The 18,839-nt window shown below is 48.3% G+C and overlaps 7 protein-coding genes across 7 annotated transcripts; 3 read left to right on the forward strand and 4 right to left on the reverse strand.

Moving 5' to 3' along the window:
* Window positions 1–1,803: 1,803 nt before the first annotated feature.
* N7509_005613 (uncharacterized protein) lies at window positions 1,804–2,435 on the forward strand (the record flags this gene model as incomplete). Its single annotated transcript, XM_056630250.1, has 3 exons — window positions 1,804–2,092; window positions 2,161–2,265; window positions 2,329–2,435. The coding sequence occupies 3 exons, from the start codon at window positions 1,804–1,806 to the stop codon at window positions 2,433–2,435; spliced, it is 501 nt and encodes a 166-aa protein (XP_056489552.1).
* A 219-nt stretch (window positions 2,436–2,654) lies between these two features.
* Window positions 2,655–4,040, reverse strand: N7509_005614 (Rieske [2Fe-2S] domain protein; the record flags this gene model as incomplete). Its single annotated transcript, XM_056630251.1, has 1 exon — window positions 2,655–4,040. One exon carries the CDS (start codon window positions 4,038–4,040, stop codon window positions 2,655–2,657), a length of 1,386 nt encoding a protein of 461 aa, XP_056489553.1.
* A 1,876-nt stretch (window positions 4,041–5,916) lies between these two features.
* Window positions 5,917–7,881, forward strand: N7509_005615 (putative MFS transporter; the record flags this gene model as incomplete). The annotated part of the gene is made up of 8 exons (XM_056630252.1): window positions 5,917–5,929; window positions 6,039–6,210; window positions 6,289–6,449; window positions 6,517–6,639; window positions 6,700–7,056; window positions 7,115–7,168; window positions 7,225–7,272; window positions 7,328–7,881. The coding sequence occupies 8 exons, from the start codon at window positions 5,917–5,919 to the stop codon at window positions 7,879–7,881; spliced, it is 1,482 nt and encodes a 493-aa protein (XP_056489554.1).
* Window positions 7,882–9,397: 1,516 nt separating this feature from the next.
* N7509_005616 (DNA-directed RNA polymerase I subunit RPA49) lies at window positions 9,398–11,010 on the forward strand (the record flags this gene model as incomplete). The annotated part of the gene is made up of 3 exons (XM_056630253.1): window positions 9,398–9,545; window positions 9,607–9,938; window positions 9,997–11,010. The coding sequence occupies 3 exons, from the start codon at window positions 9,398–9,400 to the stop codon at window positions 11,008–11,010; spliced, it is 1,494 nt and encodes a 497-aa protein (XP_056489555.1).
* Window positions 11,011–11,433: 423 nt separating this feature from the next.
* N7509_005617 (shikimate dehydrogenase family protein) lies at window positions 11,434–12,399 on the reverse strand (the record flags this gene model as incomplete). The annotated part of the gene is made up of 1 exon (XM_056630254.1): window positions 11,434–12,399. The coding sequence occupies one exon, from the start codon at window positions 12,397–12,399 to the stop codon at window positions 11,434–11,436; it is 966 nt and encodes a 321-aa protein (XP_056489556.1).
* A 545-nt stretch (window positions 12,400–12,944) lies between these two features.
* Window positions 12,945–16,226, reverse strand: N7509_005618 (uncharacterized protein; the record flags this gene model as incomplete). Its single annotated transcript, XM_056630255.1, has 6 exons — window positions 12,945–13,243; window positions 13,285–13,304; window positions 13,360–14,206; window positions 14,262–14,683; window positions 15,160–15,637; window positions 15,701–16,226. 6 exons carry the CDS (start codon window positions 16,224–16,226, stop codon window positions 12,945–12,947), a joined length of 2,592 nt encoding a protein of 863 aa, XP_056489557.1.
* A 459-nt stretch (window positions 16,227–16,685) lies between these two features.
* On the reverse strand, window positions 16,686–17,370 carry N7509_005619 (glycoside hydrolase family 11 protein; the record flags this gene model as incomplete). Its single annotated transcript, XM_056630256.1, has 2 exons — window positions 16,686–17,091; window positions 17,141–17,370. The coding sequence occupies 2 exons, from the start codon at window positions 17,368–17,370 to the stop codon at window positions 16,686–16,688; spliced, it is 636 nt and encodes a 211-aa protein (XP_056489558.1).
* Window positions 17,371–18,839: the final 1,469 nt, after the last annotated feature.

Consider the following 18,839-nt stretch of genomic DNA (forward strand, 5'->3'; position numbering starts at 1 on the left):
TCTCCACGGTCGCGGAATGAGAGGTGAAGGTCTGGCTCGACCCAGAAACTGCTTGTATTTCCCCCTGAACTTCCTCCCTTGGCCCCACGTAAACAAACAACATCTTGGCCACTTTGTTCTGAATTGTTTACAGTACTCGTATGGAGATAAAGTATAGCTTTCGGAGGTATTAGTTAAGAATTAACTGATCACCATGATCTTAAATAAGGCACTACTAGCAGTATATTCTATGGCTTCCGGATACCCGGCAAGCCTTGTTAAAGCGGAGCTAAAACCCCCTCAATCACAGCCAAGCGACTAGTTCAAGACAGTCGCCGATCAACATATCCTGTCCCACCTCCATCCAAATGCTGGCACCCTAAATTAATCCACTCAGTGTATAGTATCAGTGAGAATCCGGAGGGAGAGAGTTTTAGATTTATTAAATAAGTTATCACACGGAGAGCTCTAGGGCTTGGGTTCAAATTAATTTCCCGACCCGGAGTCGACCAATTAGATATCCATGGATGTATGTACAGATACTACTAACTAGTACTCACTATCTAATATAACTTCCAGAGATTTCCAGATCCGAGACCGATCGTCACCCGACTACCGAGTCTGATCTCATCTTGAATCGTAATCCATGGATCCATTGGGATTGGCTCCGTCGTAAGCACGGGGATATGCTACAGTAGTAGAATTACGAAATCTTCCAAGGAATATTGGAACTGCTACAGTAGACAAGGCGTGCTGTTCCAGTTGCCTCGAGAAAGTCAATTATGTCCAATTCCAAGTCTTTTATCGTCTCCACAACAACTTCCAAGGTTCAATCATGGAAATCGTGATTCAAGCTGTCAGATTTAGGGGGGCCTTGGCGTAGACTGTCTAACAGAGACTCTAATGTAATTTGCCAGAGACGTCGAATCTAAGGAAGAGCCGGCACCTTGGTATCCGTCTCTCCATGGGATTCGTTGGAGCATCCATGGATGGCTTAGGGTCAAATGTCAATCCAAATCGCTTCTTCTATATAAGTGATCCATTTGAACTTTATGATCTGTGACCATCCTTCCGATCTTTCTGAGCTACCACATAGAACCGATTCATTTGCCGTCCCTCGCCGATTGCTATGGAATAAATGCCCTACACTTGACTACATTTCTACTTATTCGAAGCAAAAAGTACAAAGAGGCCTCCCGCCACGGAATTTCGAAACATCACAGCGAATCAATTAGGCATTCAGGTGAAAACCATGTCGCAGCGTTCCATCTCCACCTCCGAACTGCCGCAGCTGGGCGCCCAGTCCAAACCCGATGCGGGGTGATCTGCATCAATTAAATCTCCTGAGTGGCGAAAGGATGGCCCCTCTGCGAACTCTGCGAACTCTGCGAACCTCATTGCCTTGGGCGAGCTGCGAGCCGAAAAAGCACATTGATGTATTATGTTTTCCGTTCATCGCTCAAGTCTTAAACCTTGGAACAAGCCTCGAATATTGGGCCGCCAAGGTGATATTCCGTCCCGCATTGCATTTGTTTACACGGTTCAGCACTTCTTCGAATCCACATCGGTCGGAGTTATCAGGGGGCTCTGAAATGAAGCATATGCGACCGTGACGTGCCTTGAATCTGCGTACTCCCGTGTATTGCATGGTGTGAGAGGATTTCGATAGAACCCACTCGGGCCAGCGAATATAAATAAACACTCAATTCCCCCACCCTTCAGATCTGCCATTATTATTCTTCTTCTACCATCAATACCTAGGTAGACGTAAAATCGATACCCATCTGACCTCCCTCAACCTTGAAAACAAACATTTTTGTCAAAATGAAGTTCCTCGCATCCATCGCCCTCCTCGCCGCGACCGTGTCGGCAGGCCCTCTCGCCAGCAGAGCCCCCAAGCAGTTCACCCTGAAGACCAGTGGCGCGAAGAATGACGCGCACAATGACCTCTACCTTTACTCTTACCACACCGGTGCTGGTCTAAGCGATGCCGTTTTCTCTGATGGTACTGCTAATTCCGCCCACGTTTATCTGAACGGCACCGAAGCTCTGGTTGACTTGGGAAATACCTTCTCCTGGGGTATTGTCGCTGGTGGCGACAACAGCTATTCGAGTAAGTGATCGAAAATAAATATTCCCAAGTATTTCATCTAGACTCGTTACTTATACATCTTTGAACAGGCTGGGATTCGGTCGAGATCAACGCTGGCGCCAGCAGCAAGGGCTTCTCTATTAAGGATGGCAACTTTATCTGGACCCGGGCGGACGGATTTGGTGGCTGGTTGGGTGAGTCAAGAGTCGTCGCTCTATTATTTTGCTTGGTTCTTTACTAATAGTTACGATCTTTAGTTTGCGACTGGGTCCACAATGCTCCTCAACTGTTCTACCTTCACAAGAGCTTCGAGGGCGATCTTCCTAGCAGCTGTGACAAGGTGGACCTCAAGCCTGAATACTAAACGCCAATCCCGGAACGCTCTAGAGGCGCATTTATGACCCGATAGTTTATAAAATCATGACATGAGACCTAGACTTAATCCCTGTCTCTTTTTACTTAATGCCCTGATATAGTTCGAATGCAAACATTACACCAAGAGTAGGGCTATTTTGCCGTGGTCTTGTGTTCGATCGACCTAGAATTCATTGCTTTTCATACATCATCATCAAATGGATAATCATTAAGTAGCGGCGACTCCAGAACCAGTCGACGGCTTATCTTCGTAATATCGGCGGTCCATTCCTGCCTGCAAACGAGCTTCCTCATTAAAAGGACCGCGAATAGCACCACGGAAATGCTTCTGGACATTGGCACGGAACACCTGCACGGGATCGGTACCTTCCTGGGCACAAATCCAAGTCAGCCATCGGTGGCCGGTGGTAACGTGTGTGATTTCGTCGTTATGAATGATCTCTAGTGACTGTACGCTCTCGTTGTCGCCGGCGACGCGGAACTTCTGAATAGTCATAGGATTCACGTCGAGACCACGGGCCTCATGAACCAAGGCGATGATACTAATTCGAGACCGAAGATCATGTGCAGTCTCGAGAGCAGATCGCCACAGACCGTGGTGAACAGGAAGAGCCCCGAAATAAGAACCCAATTCTTCGATTCGAGTGCGAAGAAGGGAGAAGTGCTTTGCTTCATCGCTGGCTACTTTCAGCCAATCGTGGAAGAAGGCCCGCGGTAACTCTTTCGAGGATCCTTCAGTGTGAAATGTCGCGAAGCGGACGCAGATATCAATTGCCAAGTCGATGGCCCATAGTTCGATATTGGCTAGGGCGTGGAGCATGGCGATCCGGCTCTTCAACGTTCCGCCCCTTCCTGTACGAGGCATGGCACCAGGCTCGACCTCGACCATCTTTTCGCGCGGAGGTTGATCAGGTGCTGGGAGTTTACCTCGACCGAGTTCCATCGGATTACCGCCAGCCTCTCGACCGGTGAAGATCGTGAACAGATGAGTCGTCAGTTCAATTTTGTGTTCAGGATTAGCAGAGTTCAAGATATGAACTGCCCAATCGCAGAATGTTGCCTTCTCATCCAGGTAATGAGCCGGGCCAGCGTCCTCAGGAACAAAGACAGGCGTGTCTTGCTTATCGGGTTTCTCCGACTTGCTCTGTTTGTTTGATGGGCGCGGGTTCGGGTTTGGGTTCTTCAACTTGACTTTCTCACTCACAGGCTCGATTCTCCCAAGGCCGATGCTCTCGCCGTCCTCGACGGGGAAATCTACCGTGACTGAACCATCCCGAACATCAACGGGGAAAGTGCAAGCCTTAATGCCAACGCTCGATTCACCCGTCTCCACATTGAAGTCGTAGGCGTGCCACGGGCAAGAAACAACATATGCTGAGTCCTCAATATCCACGCTAGAGTCAGCCATCGGTCCGCCCGCGTGGGGGCATTCGGCCTCCATCGAGAAATAGGACCATCCTTGGGCTTCGTTGGATTTGGAACAAGCCGGGTCGATGGCCGGAAGGCGAAAGAGCACCAGTCGCTTCCCCGTGGAGAGATGGATCACATATCGCGCTTGTGTAAAGTCCGATAGCGGACCACAGTTGACCAGCATTGTGATTGCAAGGCTTCTTGTGGCTGCTGAGTGGATGTGGCTGAAGAAATTCACTGGTGATGTTTGCCTTCAAAATCTCGAAGGGTCACGTGATTGCTCCACCAGCGGCAAGTGTGGAACAACAACAAGAGAAAATACTCAGCATATTGAAAGGGAGAATATGGGGAAACGGAGTAAAAAAGCATTTTAAGTCTCTATATTGATTTCCAGAAAATATCAACAGCGGTGGTTACTTGGCTGTCCTGGCGAATTGAGAATGCGAACAAATTCGCCTGGGCATATTGTCTACTATATCAAGATAACTTGAAGATGTATGGAAAAGCCATGGCTAGTAGTTCTAGATGACCTAGAGTCAAATATTTACGCATCCGGATTTATAAATAATGATATGCGTTATCGGAAAATGCTAGTTATTGTGTAAACGCATCGATACTATAATTAAATCAACAATTTCCGGAGTCACATGTTGTCATCTTTTTGAGACATGCCGCATGTTTGAGAAAGAAGTTGGTCGCGGGTCTGAAGAATAATAAGCAGCCTCCTCAAGCCACACGCGGGTCAATCATTCATGTTAATTAATCAAAGGAGGCGAATGAAACGTTCGTCAGCCATGCATCTGGGCAGATAAGCTTCACTGTCCTAAAGTATATAGTATACTATCCCGAAGAAGCAACTGTAGTAAGCAGGCCGCCACTAGTAACCTAACGGTCGACAACACTTTATAGACATTTAGTTTAGTCTATGCAAGAATGAGTGGCAGCGGCGATGTAACACTTCTTGTTTTTTTTTTTTTTACCGTCGCATTCTATAGTACGACAGAGAATGGGTTGTCATGGCGGATCTGCGATCGATTAAACGAGCTGAAAGATCCACTATCGAAAAAATAGGTCAATATCAACACCACCAGTCGCATGCGCTGCCCTAAAGCATAGTGGGTGGGAGTGAACGGCACACGTGGTAAAGGCTCCATGTTGGTGGAATTAAAGAGGAACCAAGATTGGCTCTACATCCGCTAGATGTCAAGGATCGTCAGATAATAAGCTCGGTAGAGATTATTCGGGCAAGTTAAAGCATTTTGATGACAATGTGTTGTTGCACAGAGAGGCACGAGTAGTGGTCTTATGCAGTTTTTGCCCTTTCAAATGTTTTATGCGGGGTTGACTAGTTATGCGCGCGTGCCAAGCGAATACCGGAAGACGAGTGAGTAATTGGAGCCGGAGGAGCGGACGACTCCAACTCCCCCTTATTTTTAAGCCTGGCGGAGCCCATTTGCGGGGGAGAAACAAAGCCCGGCCGTGGCGATCGTCAAAGCGTTTTGGGGCCGGAACTCGGCATCGAATAAGGTAAACTTCGAGTCAACATGCATACGTAGATGAGCTGGACAGGATCCAATCCATCTAATGTGATCACTAATGTAACGAAGCAGTGGCCATTGAAATGTCAGCCAGGGACAAGCCGAAAGATCTGTTTGCACTAGAGGCCGAGATCGGGCCCTAAGCGGATTCCCCGAGTGGGTCGGCTATTGTGTAGAGTCGCAATGGAGAACTTCCGCGGCTCCAGGGTGTCGTGAGTCAAAAGGCCTCGAGTTTTCCCCATATTCTCTTGGCTCTGCTCTTTTCTTCTTTTTCTTCTCATTACCCCTCTTCTACCTCTTTGTTCGTGCGCGCTGGTGCTTCCCCGGTGGTAGAAAACAACGTGATACATTGGTTTTTGCACTGCGCATCGCATCCCTGTATTCCGCAGTGATCAGCACCTGAAGATCCGAAAGGCCGAGCTATTCTTCTTTTTTTCTTTCCCACCTTTCGCCTTTCCTTGGCAAACGTCTTCCCCCTTTCCTAGCGAGGCTGTTCTATAAGAACAGCGATCGCAACCAATCATGGGGATCCCAGGTATGCTAGCAATCGCATTTCCCCCACGCGCGCGCATTCCGCTTGCGCGCGGACTTTGTTTCTTGGCTTTGCGGGGGGTTTACTGACAGCTTTCCTTTCCTTTTTGTAGACATCAAAGCAGAGGGCGACGACCGCAGCCCGGCCCCAAGCCAAGAGAACTACAACCCCGACTATGATCTCCCTCCTCTCGTCCACACTACCGAGCGCAAGCTCATGGCCAAGATCGATTGGCATGTTTTGCCATGCCTGTGCATTCTTTATTTGCTCGCCTTTCTTGACCGGTAGGTAAACCGCGCGCATTGGTTGATTTAAGGTCTACCCAAATCTCGGATACTAACCTTTTCGGCGGGGTTGAATAGTGTGAATATCAGTAACGCTGCGATTCTGGGACTGAAGAAGGAATTAGACATTGAGGCTGGCACCAAGTACAACACCGCGTTGACCATCTTTTTCGTGCCTTACATTATTTGCGAAATCCCGTCGAACATCTTGCTCAAGAAGTTCAGCCCTCATGTCTGGCGTATGATTTATCTATTCGTCCCCCTGCACTGGAGATAGGAATAGTGAGCTGACGTGATTCGTTCTAGTGACATTTTGTATGTTCATGTTTGGCGTGGTCATGATTTGCCAAGGATTGGTCTCAAACTGGGGTGGATTAATGACCACTCGCTTCTTCTTGGGCCTGTTTGAAGCTGGCATGTTCCCTGGATGTAAGTTTGCATGATGCGCCAAACAACGCACGAAGGCGAGAGGGCTAATATTTATTCTAGGCTTCTACTTGCTAGGAATGTGGTATACCCGAACCGAAGCTCAAAAGCGATTCAGTTTCTTCTTTAGTTCGACAACCCTGGCAGGCGCTTTCGGTGGTCTTCTCGCCTACGGTATCGCTCAAATGGACGGAGTCCGCGGATATATGGGCTGGCGCTGGGTCTTCATTATCGAGGGTCTGATTACCTCCGTGGTTGCGATGATCCTTTTCTTCTTTATTTCCGATTTCCCAGAGGAAGTCAAGTGGTTGACTGACGAGGAACGCGAATTTGTGCGTGCAAAGCTGGCGAGGGATGTGGGCAAGTCCGCCCATACAACAAAGATAGGAACACGCCAAGTGTTGGAAGTCTTCAAGGATTGTAAGTCGACAACCAGAGTTTTAGCATCTTGTTTGTACACTTGTTGACATTGTTACAGGGAAAGTTATTATCGGTGGCTTTATGTATTTCGGTCTCATCGTTCCAGCATATGGTTAGTTGCCATGTCCGCTCAAGGTTGTCTTGCATAATTGTTCTAACTTGCTCCAGGCTACGCTTACTTCGCCCCAACTATTATCCAGTCCTTTGGCTACGATTGTATGCGCTGCCCCTACCCAGCCCTCTGATATTCCTACTGACATTTACTCTCTAGCTGTCAAAACCCAGCTCTACTCCATTCCGCCATGGGCTGCTGCGTTTGGTTTCTCAATGGTTGTCGCCTTCTTCTCTGATCGCTTGCGCCACCGTTTTGCATTTACATTGATTCCAATTGCAATTGCCATTACCGGGTTCGCCATGCTCCTAGGAATTCACAACAAGTTCCACGTCGAGTACGGTGCTTTGTTCTTGGTGACTTGCGGTGCCTACAGTGCGATGCCGGTCATTGTTTGTTGGTTTGCTATGAACCTGGGCGGCCATCACCGTCGAAGCGTCGGTACAGCCTGGCAGGTGGGATTCGGCAACATCGGCGGTATTATCTCGACATTTGCATTTAACACTGACAAGGGGACTTTTACGACTGGTTACAGTGTCTGTGTGGCATTCTGCGGCTTGTCTGTTATAGCCTGCTGCATATACTACGTGGCACTTGTGTTGGATAACCGCAAGAAGGACGCTATCGCAGCGAACCGCGACCCGAATGCTATTTCGGAGACGGAGGAAGAGCTGATGGGTGATCTGGCACCGAACTACCGGTACAACTATTAAAGAAGAGCTCGGGTGGAAGGAGCTTTGTACCAATGGAAATGGTTCCAAGGATATGAGCTTCCCGATTTGGGGACAGAGGTTGTCGATGACTTAACGCAGAGCTTAAATGATGCAAGCTATGAACATGCTAGGGCTCGGGATAGAGCTTAAGCTATCTATGTAATTGCTGAAAATACGCACATATATAATATTATCAATTGAGATGAATCCACAATTTTGAATTTTTTTTTTCACTAGTCACTCGTTTATTTCTCTTGACTCGAATCCTTTTATTACTGTGGCTGTCAGTGAACCCTAGTTTTCGATGCCATTCCGTCACGTGTCCCCATACATCATGTCTTCCCAAAGCGGCTAGCGCGACTCGCTTAGCGAATCCGCCGCCCACTTCAAATGCGCAGGCCGCTGCACTTTCCATCTTTCTTTCTACTATCTCTCCTCATCCTCGCAGAAGTGAGTCGCCACCCTAAGCTCCAAACCTTGGATCATTCCTCGGAAACAGCATCCTCGTTCGATATGGACATGCCTTGCTAACCTGTTCCCCCAGATCTACGAAGATGAGAGCTAAGTGGAGAAAGAAGCGCGTTCGTCGTCTCAAGCGCAAGCGCAGAAAGATGCGCGCGAGATCGTGAGTTATCCCGTTCAGCAAGCCGGGGAATATTTCCGGCTGTCTGAATTCGAATTGCGTCACTAACAATCGCCTCAGCAAATAAACTACTCGCCCCTCCCATCTCAGCTCCTCATGTCGAGGCCCATGTTTGAACGCTGAACACGACAAAATGAATTGATACGACTTCTTCCTCGTTTATCGTTTCCCGCCTCTCAATTTACCTACCCGGACATGTTTTCCGCCGCCATCTACAGACGAAATCACAGTATCTACCGACGGAATCTGCCGTTCAAACGACTCCGTTCCTTTATCACTTTCAATCCCTTCGGATTCATTTTCAAACGTCGGTCGATCTGCTGCTGGGTCAGGTTATCTCGGGGAGGCTCGTGTGTTCGGTTGAGGGTTGAACGACCAGCCTATCTGACTGGTCGTTGAGCTCGGCACCTGGGGTGACTGGTCAACTGCTTATCCAAACCTTCCCCAGGGAACTCGTTCCCTTTGGTCGGTGCCATGGAGAGGTTATTTCCGAGAGTTTCACTCACGTCACAACAAAACCAAAACTGAACCAAGCTCGGAGGTTTTTGGTTTCGATAGCTATGCTTGACAATCGATGACTTTACGAGCACTACTACTTCTTCATATCGTAAATTGTAACTTCGTAATTATAACTCTCCGCATCAAGTAAGCTCACGCAACCTTTTGTATCAGCCATTGGACTATCCAAATATTGTATTTCTGATATTCTCCATTTCGTCACTGAATTCCCACTTGTGCGGCCGTTCTGTGTGGATCCTTCACCGCCTGCCCGACAATCGCCGCTAGGAAATTTTTCTGCCCCGACAACTTTTTGACATTCGATTGCACAGCTTCATTGAGGATCACTAGAGATCTTTCTTGCGGTTTTTCACCATGCCGTCCGATAAAACAGAAAAGAAGCGCAAGCGCGCCTCTGATCGTCACGAACGTCCCACCAAAAAGGCTGCACTAGGCCTGCAGGCCCTTCCCCCGCTGAAAGCTAGCCTGGTCGAGGATAAGAGCGAGCTAGCGCCAGTTATTGGTAAGTGGAATGGCATTTCAAATACGCAAGCAGGATTGTACTAACGTGAAATTGCTTTCAGCTACCACTCCCGGTGTTCAGAGTGCCAAATCCCTCCGCTGGAACCCATATATCAAAGCCCGTGACAATGTCTCCAAGTCCTCCACATCTCTCCGCAACCCCGGCATTGTCTCGTCAGAAATCCTGCTTCAGTCCTCCCAGCATGAGAAGATGGATTTTGTTGGCCGCGAAGGACATGATGAAGATGCCGACTCCCAGTTGAAGCACTACGTTGCGGTTGTGGACCCCGAGCGCAAGACCTGGCAGATTGTGGAGGCCCGCCGAGTCACTCTGCGTGGCTCTGTACGCTCTCACAAGGCTTCCGAAGAGGACTCAGAGTCCGAGGAAGAGCTCGTATGTGTTTCGGTACTAATTAACTGGCTAGGATCAGTGCAGCTAACATCAACTATAGAACACAATGCGCGCCCAACGTACTGCCCTTACCAACACTTTCGGTACCAAGCAATCCCGCAAGGCTGTCCAGTCCATGGCAGAGAACGCCCAACTGTCAAGCGCCCCAGCAGGCACCGTCACCGAGGCTGGTGCCGCACTCATTTCCTCCTTGCCCGCCGACGCCACCACCGGCGCAGCAAAGGCAATCGACGTGCAAGCCGCTGTGCAAGCGGCCAAGCCTTTGCCTACCCCAGACCTTACCGCTGCCCACCCATCGGATGTTTACACCATCGAGACCCTGGTCCCCGGTGGACACTCTACTCTGCGCCTGTTGACCGGTGTCGACGAGTGGAAACAACAGGTGGATGCCGGTGTTGCCGTTACTACAGTTTCACGATACGTGTCGAACCGAGTAACTGCCGTTGGCCAATCCGATAACTCAACACACTTGCAAGTCCTCCGCTTCATCCAGTTGCTCCTTGAGTTCGCCCGCTCCCTCAAGGGTGCCGGCAACAAGGGTCCTGGCCCGAACAGCAAGCGTCTGCCCCCGCGCGACGAGCTACGCAAAATCCTCTCCAACACATCCGGCGCCAAGCCCGGCAGCGAAGAAGAGGAATCAACCACAGAGCTCCTGCCAGACTCTGTTGTTGACAATGTTCGCCGCCGCTTCGCCTCCAACGGCGGTTTCATGAGCAAGCACGACATGACTCTCCTCCACACCACAATCTGCGCCTTGACACTGCACATTCCTCCCCAACCGGCTCAAGACGGTGGATCCAGCTCTCTGGGTGGTAACTCGCCCAATGAACTCGCTACCGACCCCGCCGATCTCCGTGATGACCTGCGCCTCGACTCGAACACTATCCAGCAATACTTCCGCGAACTGGGGTGCCGTATTGACCGGCCTCGTGAGACTGAGTTCAAGAAGTGGAATATTAAAGGTGGTCGTGCGGAGGCTCATGCACGCCGTGTTGCTCGTCTGAAGATTCCGCTCGAGTTCCCCAAGGTTAGCCGCGGTGGTGGCAAGAGATAGATGTGAAATCTTCCGTTTGGTCTGTTCTGTAGCGGTTAGCTTTCGACATGTAATTAATGTTCGATGGCCAAAATTTTCATGCCTTGTGATATATCCGGCGTTTAGACTTTTTTGAGGTTCTTCAAATGTCTCTATATGAATCAAATATTGTTGCATAAGAAGTGTACTATAACGGTATATCAACTTGAAGACTCGGATTCATGATAGAACACCATAATTATAGGTACCAGTGCAGTATAGTAGATGGGTTCTATCGATTGAAATCCAAGTTGGAACAAACTTCGAAGGTTTTGTCCGATATTTTCAAGTTTGCTACTGGTACTGGTAGTATTATACAGTATCTTCAAGTTTATGGCTGCAGGGGTGACCTCAGGAACTGACTGCCATGGACCCAATCCACCACATCAAGACTTTAATGTTTATCTAACGATTCCGCAATAACCTCGCAGCCTCATCTAGACTGAACTTCTCAAGTGCAAGCTCTGTCCAGAGCACTTGTTGTGCAACTCCTTGCCAAATCATAGATTCTGTGCCACAAAGCATTTTCCATCCTGCACGCTCGCCAAGATTGAAGAACGCTGTACGAGGCCTGGGATGATAACACATCTCGAGAATATAACCTTTCTTATCCTTGTCCAGAAACGTCTGCACGATATTTCTGGCCAAGATTTCCCCCTCTTCCTTGGGTGGAAAGTCTGGTACAGTGCCGACAACCAGAACTGGAGTCTCCAAGGCCGCAGCCTGGTTCACAGAAGAGACCCAAATCAACTTTCCACCAAAGTCAGTTGCTTCAAACGAATCTATGATCGTCCTGACCTCGCTCTCCAGCCTATTCACCATATAAATTTCTTTCACACCCATCCACTTCCATAACGCGTAAATAGCCGCTCGACAGGCCCCGCCACCTCCGATAACAAGACCTGGTTTCCCTGTGGATTTCGAGGCGATGCCAGGGAAGTTTTGCAGGAACGCTTCTCTCACACCGATACAATCAGTGTTGGTACCGATATATCTAGTACTTCCATCGGCCGATTTGCGAAGAAAGACTGTATTGATGGCGCCGATAATTCGGCCTTCGTCCGTAACCTCGTCAACGGCGGACATCATGGTCACTTTGTAGGGCATTGTAACCGCACATCCAATGATATCTGGTTGTTTCAAGGCTGGCAGGAATTCAGACGCATCTTGTGTTTCGAGGAGGGTGTATGTCCACGGTAGGGAGACTCCCTTGAAAAGAGTTGCATGTAGAAGTGGTGCCATGGAGTGGGCAATCGGATAACCTAATAGGAATGCTCGCTGTGAATCTTCACGGCTGGATGAAGTGATACAGGAAGAACCATAGTTATATGACTCTTTCAGAGTACTATCGAGACTGTTGACTGAATTCATAGCGAGAAAGGGCTTTTAGGCGACGGCCAAATTTGTCCGACTAGAGTTCGTGGAATTGAATAAAGTCAAATTCTTTTTTTTGAAAAGATGTCCGTTGGATGCTGCCTGCATGCCTTTCTTATGTTTTCTATCTTCATCTGTGGGGAATAACCGGCTTAGGACGTGGGGAAGTGGCGCAAATCATCTTGCTCTCGGTGGAGGATTTAGCCTGCAGCACGAATCGCTGGTTAAAGTATTATCATGCCGTTCGAGCGTCATTTTAAGTATCGTGCTTATTAGTTCCGGCTACCCGTTACTCCGATAGTATCGGTAAGATTATATCCGGAGAAGTATCAGGCTTGGCGCCCATACTTCAATTTACGTTCAAGCTTGGGATTCTTAAAAGTGCCGAGGTAGTCACCTCCTAGTCCCAGCCCTCCCCGGGGTTTAGTGTATGTATATTGTGGGTAAATGATGGGCATAAGATAAAAGCTCGAAATTGATTGATATCATTGGAAGCGGAACTCGGTAGTAAGGTATATTGTTTTTCTCTGAATACATTTCTCTTAGACAGAAGCAGTGTTCTCCATATGCTGTGTTCCAACCTTATTCTCAACGACCGTCTGTTCGGCCGCTCGCTGATCAGCAATAGCACGTTCTGCGCCTCGGCGCTTGTCAAGTGCGAAGCCGCGGATACTGAAGAGAATATCCATCTCCTCCAATGAAAAGCCCTTAGTCTCCGGCATGAACAAATACACAATAATCAGACCGCACACCACGGAGCTCCCAAAAAAAGGAAAGTACCATACGTGATGTTTACCATCATATAGGGAGTCGAGTAAGTAATTATGAACTGCCCCAGCCACTGGACGCATGTCGTAAAAACGAGAGAAATCGATCGAATACCAGTCGGGAAAACCTCGGCACTGAAGAGAATGTCAAAAATAAAGATAACTTCACTTGTCGTTAGGGGATCCATACCAGAAAACCCACGGGATACCGTTCCAGGAGATGGCGTAAAAAACAGCAAAAATATAGACCATTACAATGGCTATATAAGCACCAGCATCTCTAGTTGCAGGAGTTTCGAAAGACCCAGAGAGTTTGGTGTAGGCACCAAGGTAATACATGGCGACGATGGCGCCCGAAGAGCCAATTATCATAGACTTGCGACGGCCGAGACGGTCAATTCCGAATACCATGAAAAGGATAGTCGCTGTACACTTCACGATGCCGAAGACTCCGGTTGCTAGCAGCCCGACACTAGTACCGGAGAAACCAATGGACTTGAAGATAGTAGGCGAGTAGTAATTGAGTGCGTTAATGCCCGAAAGGTTCTGTAACATCATCAAGGACATGCCAACCAAAAGTCGGTTTCGATTCCTAGGGAGAAACACTTCCTTGATCTTCACGAGGAATGGCTGGCTAGCACCAACCTCAGCTTCATGCCTTAGCTGTTCCTCGATTGTGTCAGCCTCCCACTGGATATAGGCGTCCTCCACGGGAAGTTTTCGGACGAAGGAGAGATTATCAATTGCTTTTGCGCGCTGGCCATTTTTGATCAGCCATCGAGGTGACTCGCGTTGTAGCAGCATAAGTATAACTAGCAGAGTTCCAGGAATAAGCTGTAGGCTAAAGGGAATTCTCCACTGCGCATCAGAAGAACCGGAAATATGCTCATTTACCCCATAGTTGACCCAAAAGCCGATAATCTGAGACAGCTGGAGGACCATTTCGAAAATTCCAATTAGTCGACCTCGGATCGCAGGTGGCGACCATTCTGCGATATACTGAGGAACGATGAGGGAGGAGGCACCGACAGCAAGCCCTTATTTATCCGTCAGCATATATCATATAATAGAAAATAAAATGCGACAAAATACCAGTCAGTGCACGACCGCCGTAGATAAGCCCAAGGTTACCAGAAGAAGCAAGTTGCAAAACAACACCCAAATTAAATAGAATACCGCAAGATAGCAAGGGTATTCTGCGACCAAATTTCTCAGTGAAATATGACACTAGGATAGCCCCAAAAAAGCAGCCAGCCTGGAATGTGCTCACGATGTTGGCACTGAGCGAAGCAAGAGCCTCCTTAGAATCGCTGTCAAGCCCGAACCTGCTCTTAAATGATGGTAAGGTTATGGTACCACCAATAAAGGCTGAGTCGTATCCAAACATGGAAGAGCCCATGCTCGCAGAGATGGCCAAGGCATACACCCGCCAGTTATAAACTGACTTTGGCGCCGGGAAGGCAGAGCTATCCTTGATCTTCAATAGAGAGGGCATTCTGTCCTGGCTGTTGGAACTGTAACAGTATAGAGAAAATGAAATAAATACTGCCACCAAGGGGGTACAGCTGGAATAGTCTAGAGAATAGTGGATCGATGCGCAGTATAAATACAGGTGGGGATAGAGAAATCCGGGGTAAGCAGTCTCCGTACCAGTTGCCCCGCATGGATGTAAATTAGCGGGATCTGAGCTTAGCCGGTTCGCTTGAAGTTTTTTTTTCGCCAATAATCTGGGGTCCGCCGTACAGGGAAACTTAAGGCTTAGAAAAGAGCCGAGTTCTTTCTTGGGGCCGACCGAAGTGGTGCGGTGCAAGGGTAAAGTCTTAGTTATCAAAATTGATGCCTTCGTTCAATTTAGGGTGAACCTATCTCGGATATGTATTAACCTTTTACATTAAACAAACCGGAAAATCAAGACAAAAGCGATTAAGGTTGATTTTGATAGTATCAAAAACCTAGGAATATCTACTGAAGACAATTCTCAATTACCGACCACGGTACAGGCCTCCCTGTGTATTGCACAAACGCCTCCGCAACTGCCGTAACCATGGAGGAAGTAGAACCCAAACCAGTTACGTCGAGTTCCGAAGTCACATTCCCATTTTTTCCTTTGTAGACACTGCACAAATGCGGGTATCCCAACTCCAAGAAGGCAGCTTGTAGAGCGTGCGAGACCTTCTGAGTGACGTTTTCCTTGCCTACCACTGAAACTTCCTGTTTAGGTAGCTGCCCAATGAGGTGACGTGCTTGATGGACTTGCGCTAAAGTGAGTTGACCAGGCGCCGAAGGGAATGGAATCAAGGGGTGGGTGACAAGTGAGATCGGGGACGTAATTCTTGAAAGCTGCCCATTTGCCCCCATCCCCACAGCCAGGAGTGGTTTTGAATATTTTAGCTTGTAATCCCGAACAAACAAGCTAAGCTCGTAGCAATCCTCGATTGTGGGTGAGAGTATACTTAATTTGATGATATCTGCGTCCTGTGATTAGCTTCTTCGCGGACAATATGTAGCTTAATGCGGTATAGAAAACTTACCACCAAACGCATCCGCTGCAGCAAATTTCTGCATGAGCTCTTCGCTCGTCCATCCCACCTTGCCAGTCCAGCTATGGTAGGAGGCCACGACTTTTGTGGAACCCCTTTTCTCCATAATCTCTTTGAGCATAGCCGGAGGCCAATCAATTTCCACATCAACATAGGATATTCCGGACGCAATAGCAAGCAAAATGAGGTCCAAAGCCTCCTTACTCGCATCGTCAGGAAATTTGCCACCTTGCGACTTGGTGCGGATAGTGAAAAGGATGGGCAGGGAAGACATTGCTTGGAGAGCCTCCACCTGCTCCTTGACGTAAACTAAGGAAGGCAGATTCACATCGCCAACCTCATTGCCAGGTGGGCTAAGAAGGTCCACTCTCAATTCCCAAACATCACCGCCATATCCGATTCTTGTGATGATACCCTTAGCATCGCTTATATCTGTGAAAGTCAAGGGTATGATAAAGGTTTGTTTGCCGTTGCCGTAATTTGAGAAGATGATGTCCTTGCTCTGAAGTTGAGACATCGTGGGCCAAGGAAACAAAAAGATAGAGGAGTATTTCCGACGTTGCAACGTTAAAATGTGTCCGAACTCTCAATATTCACCGTACTTAAAAGTTGAGGGTTTATCCAGGCACTCTCGCTTGCTTTACAATTCAGGGATAGGGATCTGGTTTCGGGTAAATAATATCCGTCTTACTTTATTGACCACTTCTTAACTGGTCAAACGTGTTGTCAATCATCTGGAGAAGTGGGGTCGGCTAAATCTTCCTCGGGCCCCCGCATTTTAAAGGGCAACTTTAATAGTAAATTGTTGAACCTCACACATCCGCTTAAGATTTGAGCCCTCTTGGGGAGACAAGAATTGGATTCACCCTAGGTAATATACGGCCTCGATAAACTCGCCGAACCCCCACTTCGATCATCACACCACCTGAAAAAAAGCTCAGCCTTCAAGTCTTTCGACTGCTAAGGCTCTCATCTCTTAAGAAGAGATCGTGACACTGGCGCTACCAGCACCGCTCCATGCCTCCACCGCCACGACCTGATAATTGAAGTTGCTGTTGCCGAACCCATGCTGTGCCCAGAAGTTGAAATGGTTGGCGACAGTCACCGTTCCAGATGTGCGCGGGCTCTGTCTAACGGAGAAGTACTGCGTGAACGTGCTTGTTCCCGTGATCGATGGCTCGTTGGTTCGAGTGTCAGTGCAGACTTGGTAAGTGGCTCCATCAGAAGACACAGTACCAAGGCTTGTGGCCGAGCTACAAGGGTTGTAACTGCCGTAGTCCTCGACAATGTAGTATTCAGCCTGAGGAGAGTTGACCCAGCCGTACACAGCGAGGTAAGATCCGGAGCCAGAAGCGCTGTAGCTGGCAGAGTAGGTGATAGATCTGGAAAACGTTAGATCCTAGACTTATATTAGAGAATGTAGTCACCCACTTAGAGGAACCAGTGGTCCAGCCCAGACCAACTACGAAGTCGGAGCTGACTCCATTCTCCCAGTACATGGAATATGTTCCAGCACCCTCATTATAGGTGAAGTCACCAAGGTTGCCATTGTAGTTCTGGACGTAGTTAATACCGGCGCTTCGTGACACCAGAACAGGTTCAGGGACAGGGGTAGCGAATGCCGTGACCAAGAGGCCCGCAAAAGCTGCAGTGACCCTCATCGTAATTGAAGAGAATTGGATGCTGGTGAATGGATGTGTATAACTGGAAGAGAAGCCTGTGCTGGTCAATGTTGCTGCAAGCCCATTCTACCTCTATTTATATTCTGCGAAAATGACTATTTATCCCTTTTCCCCGGGGCCCCGCACGACGAAGCAGCCCGGTTATGTGCATTTTGCCGCTTTGCCTTTGGTCGTTGAACGAGCTCGAGCCTACTACCAGAGACAGCTCTATAGATAGTTTCCGGTACAGCCACCAGTCTGGGCACTGCACTTGGCTAAATAGACTGTACTTGGCTAAATGGGCTGCAGGTGGCTAAAAGGGCCACAGTTCAAGGGTAACACCTGGGCAGGTGAGTGAAGGTAAACAATGTGGAGGCGGGGAAGTGGGGATTCTTCACCGGTTCCCTGCAGAAGTTTTACGAGCTGAGAAGTCATGTTCATAATCTTGTACCGGCCGATCAGCTAAATAAACACAGTTTCTCATCCACACAACCCGTATGTACTGGAGGCTTATTTTTTTGCTTCTTGTAGCAAGGCTAAGGCTGAGTTGACGCTGCGAAGAACACTGGCCCGAAGGCGGCATCAAGGATTACTCTCATTCTTCACGTACTTTGGAGCTTTAAAGCGCACGGGGAGGAGGCCGAGCAGCTCTTTGTGCAGGTGATGAAGGTGAGCAAGACCAATCTCGGCGCGGACCATCCAGACACGCTAATCAAAATGGAAAGTCTCACTTTTACCCGGAAATATCCAGGCCAGGATGCGGAAGCCATGAACTTACTCAGGTACTTCCTAGCCAAGCAAAAACAAACATCGGGGCTAAAACATTGGCAAACCTTAGCCAACTCTACGGCCTCGGCAGAATGGGAAATGGAGGGCCAAAATAACACGTCAATCAGTTCGATATCTTAATATTGGAAGTCTATATAGCAATGTCTACTTTACATATATTTCCAAAATTGAACTTCCTTTCTCATATGTTGACTTCGTGGGCACTACTAGTACTTTGGTGAAACTCGCTGTACAGTAAGGAGATTAAGGAGGAACAGAGCCATCAACGAATTAGCTTAGGTGCCAGTGTTATTGACAGAATTATTACAAGTAATTTAAAGCGCGTTTTATCGCGTGACTGGATATTTCAATACGATTTGGTACTTGAAACTGAGCCAAGCCAAATATGGATTAGCTTGTTTCACACTATGATTCGAGAAAGAAGCTCCGTGTGCAAGGGTGAAGCTGATTTCGACCCACCCTGTATACTAAGAGTTCAAGTTGACGAGCCACGGCACTTTTTCCTCAAATCCGATCACCATCCCCAGATTGGAATGTCTACGAGGTCGAAGACTTGAGGGTGATAAAGCCCCGACCGGTGGCCGAAACCAATTCCATGGAGTTTCGTGATATCCTTCGTACAGCACAAATGGAATATAAACTTGAACACCTCTGACAGGTCACAGTTCCATTCAGCTGGA

The sequence above is a fragment of the Penicillium cosmopolitanum genome (assembly GCF_028827165.1).
Source record: "Penicillium cosmopolitanum strain IBT 29677 chromosome Unknown utg000006l:49.0-5199605.0:1.0-5204138.0, whole genome shotgun sequence".
In the NCBI taxonomy this organism is placed as follows: domain Eukaryota; kingdom Fungi; phylum Ascomycota; class Eurotiomycetes; order Eurotiales; family Aspergillaceae; genus Penicillium; species Penicillium cosmopolitanum.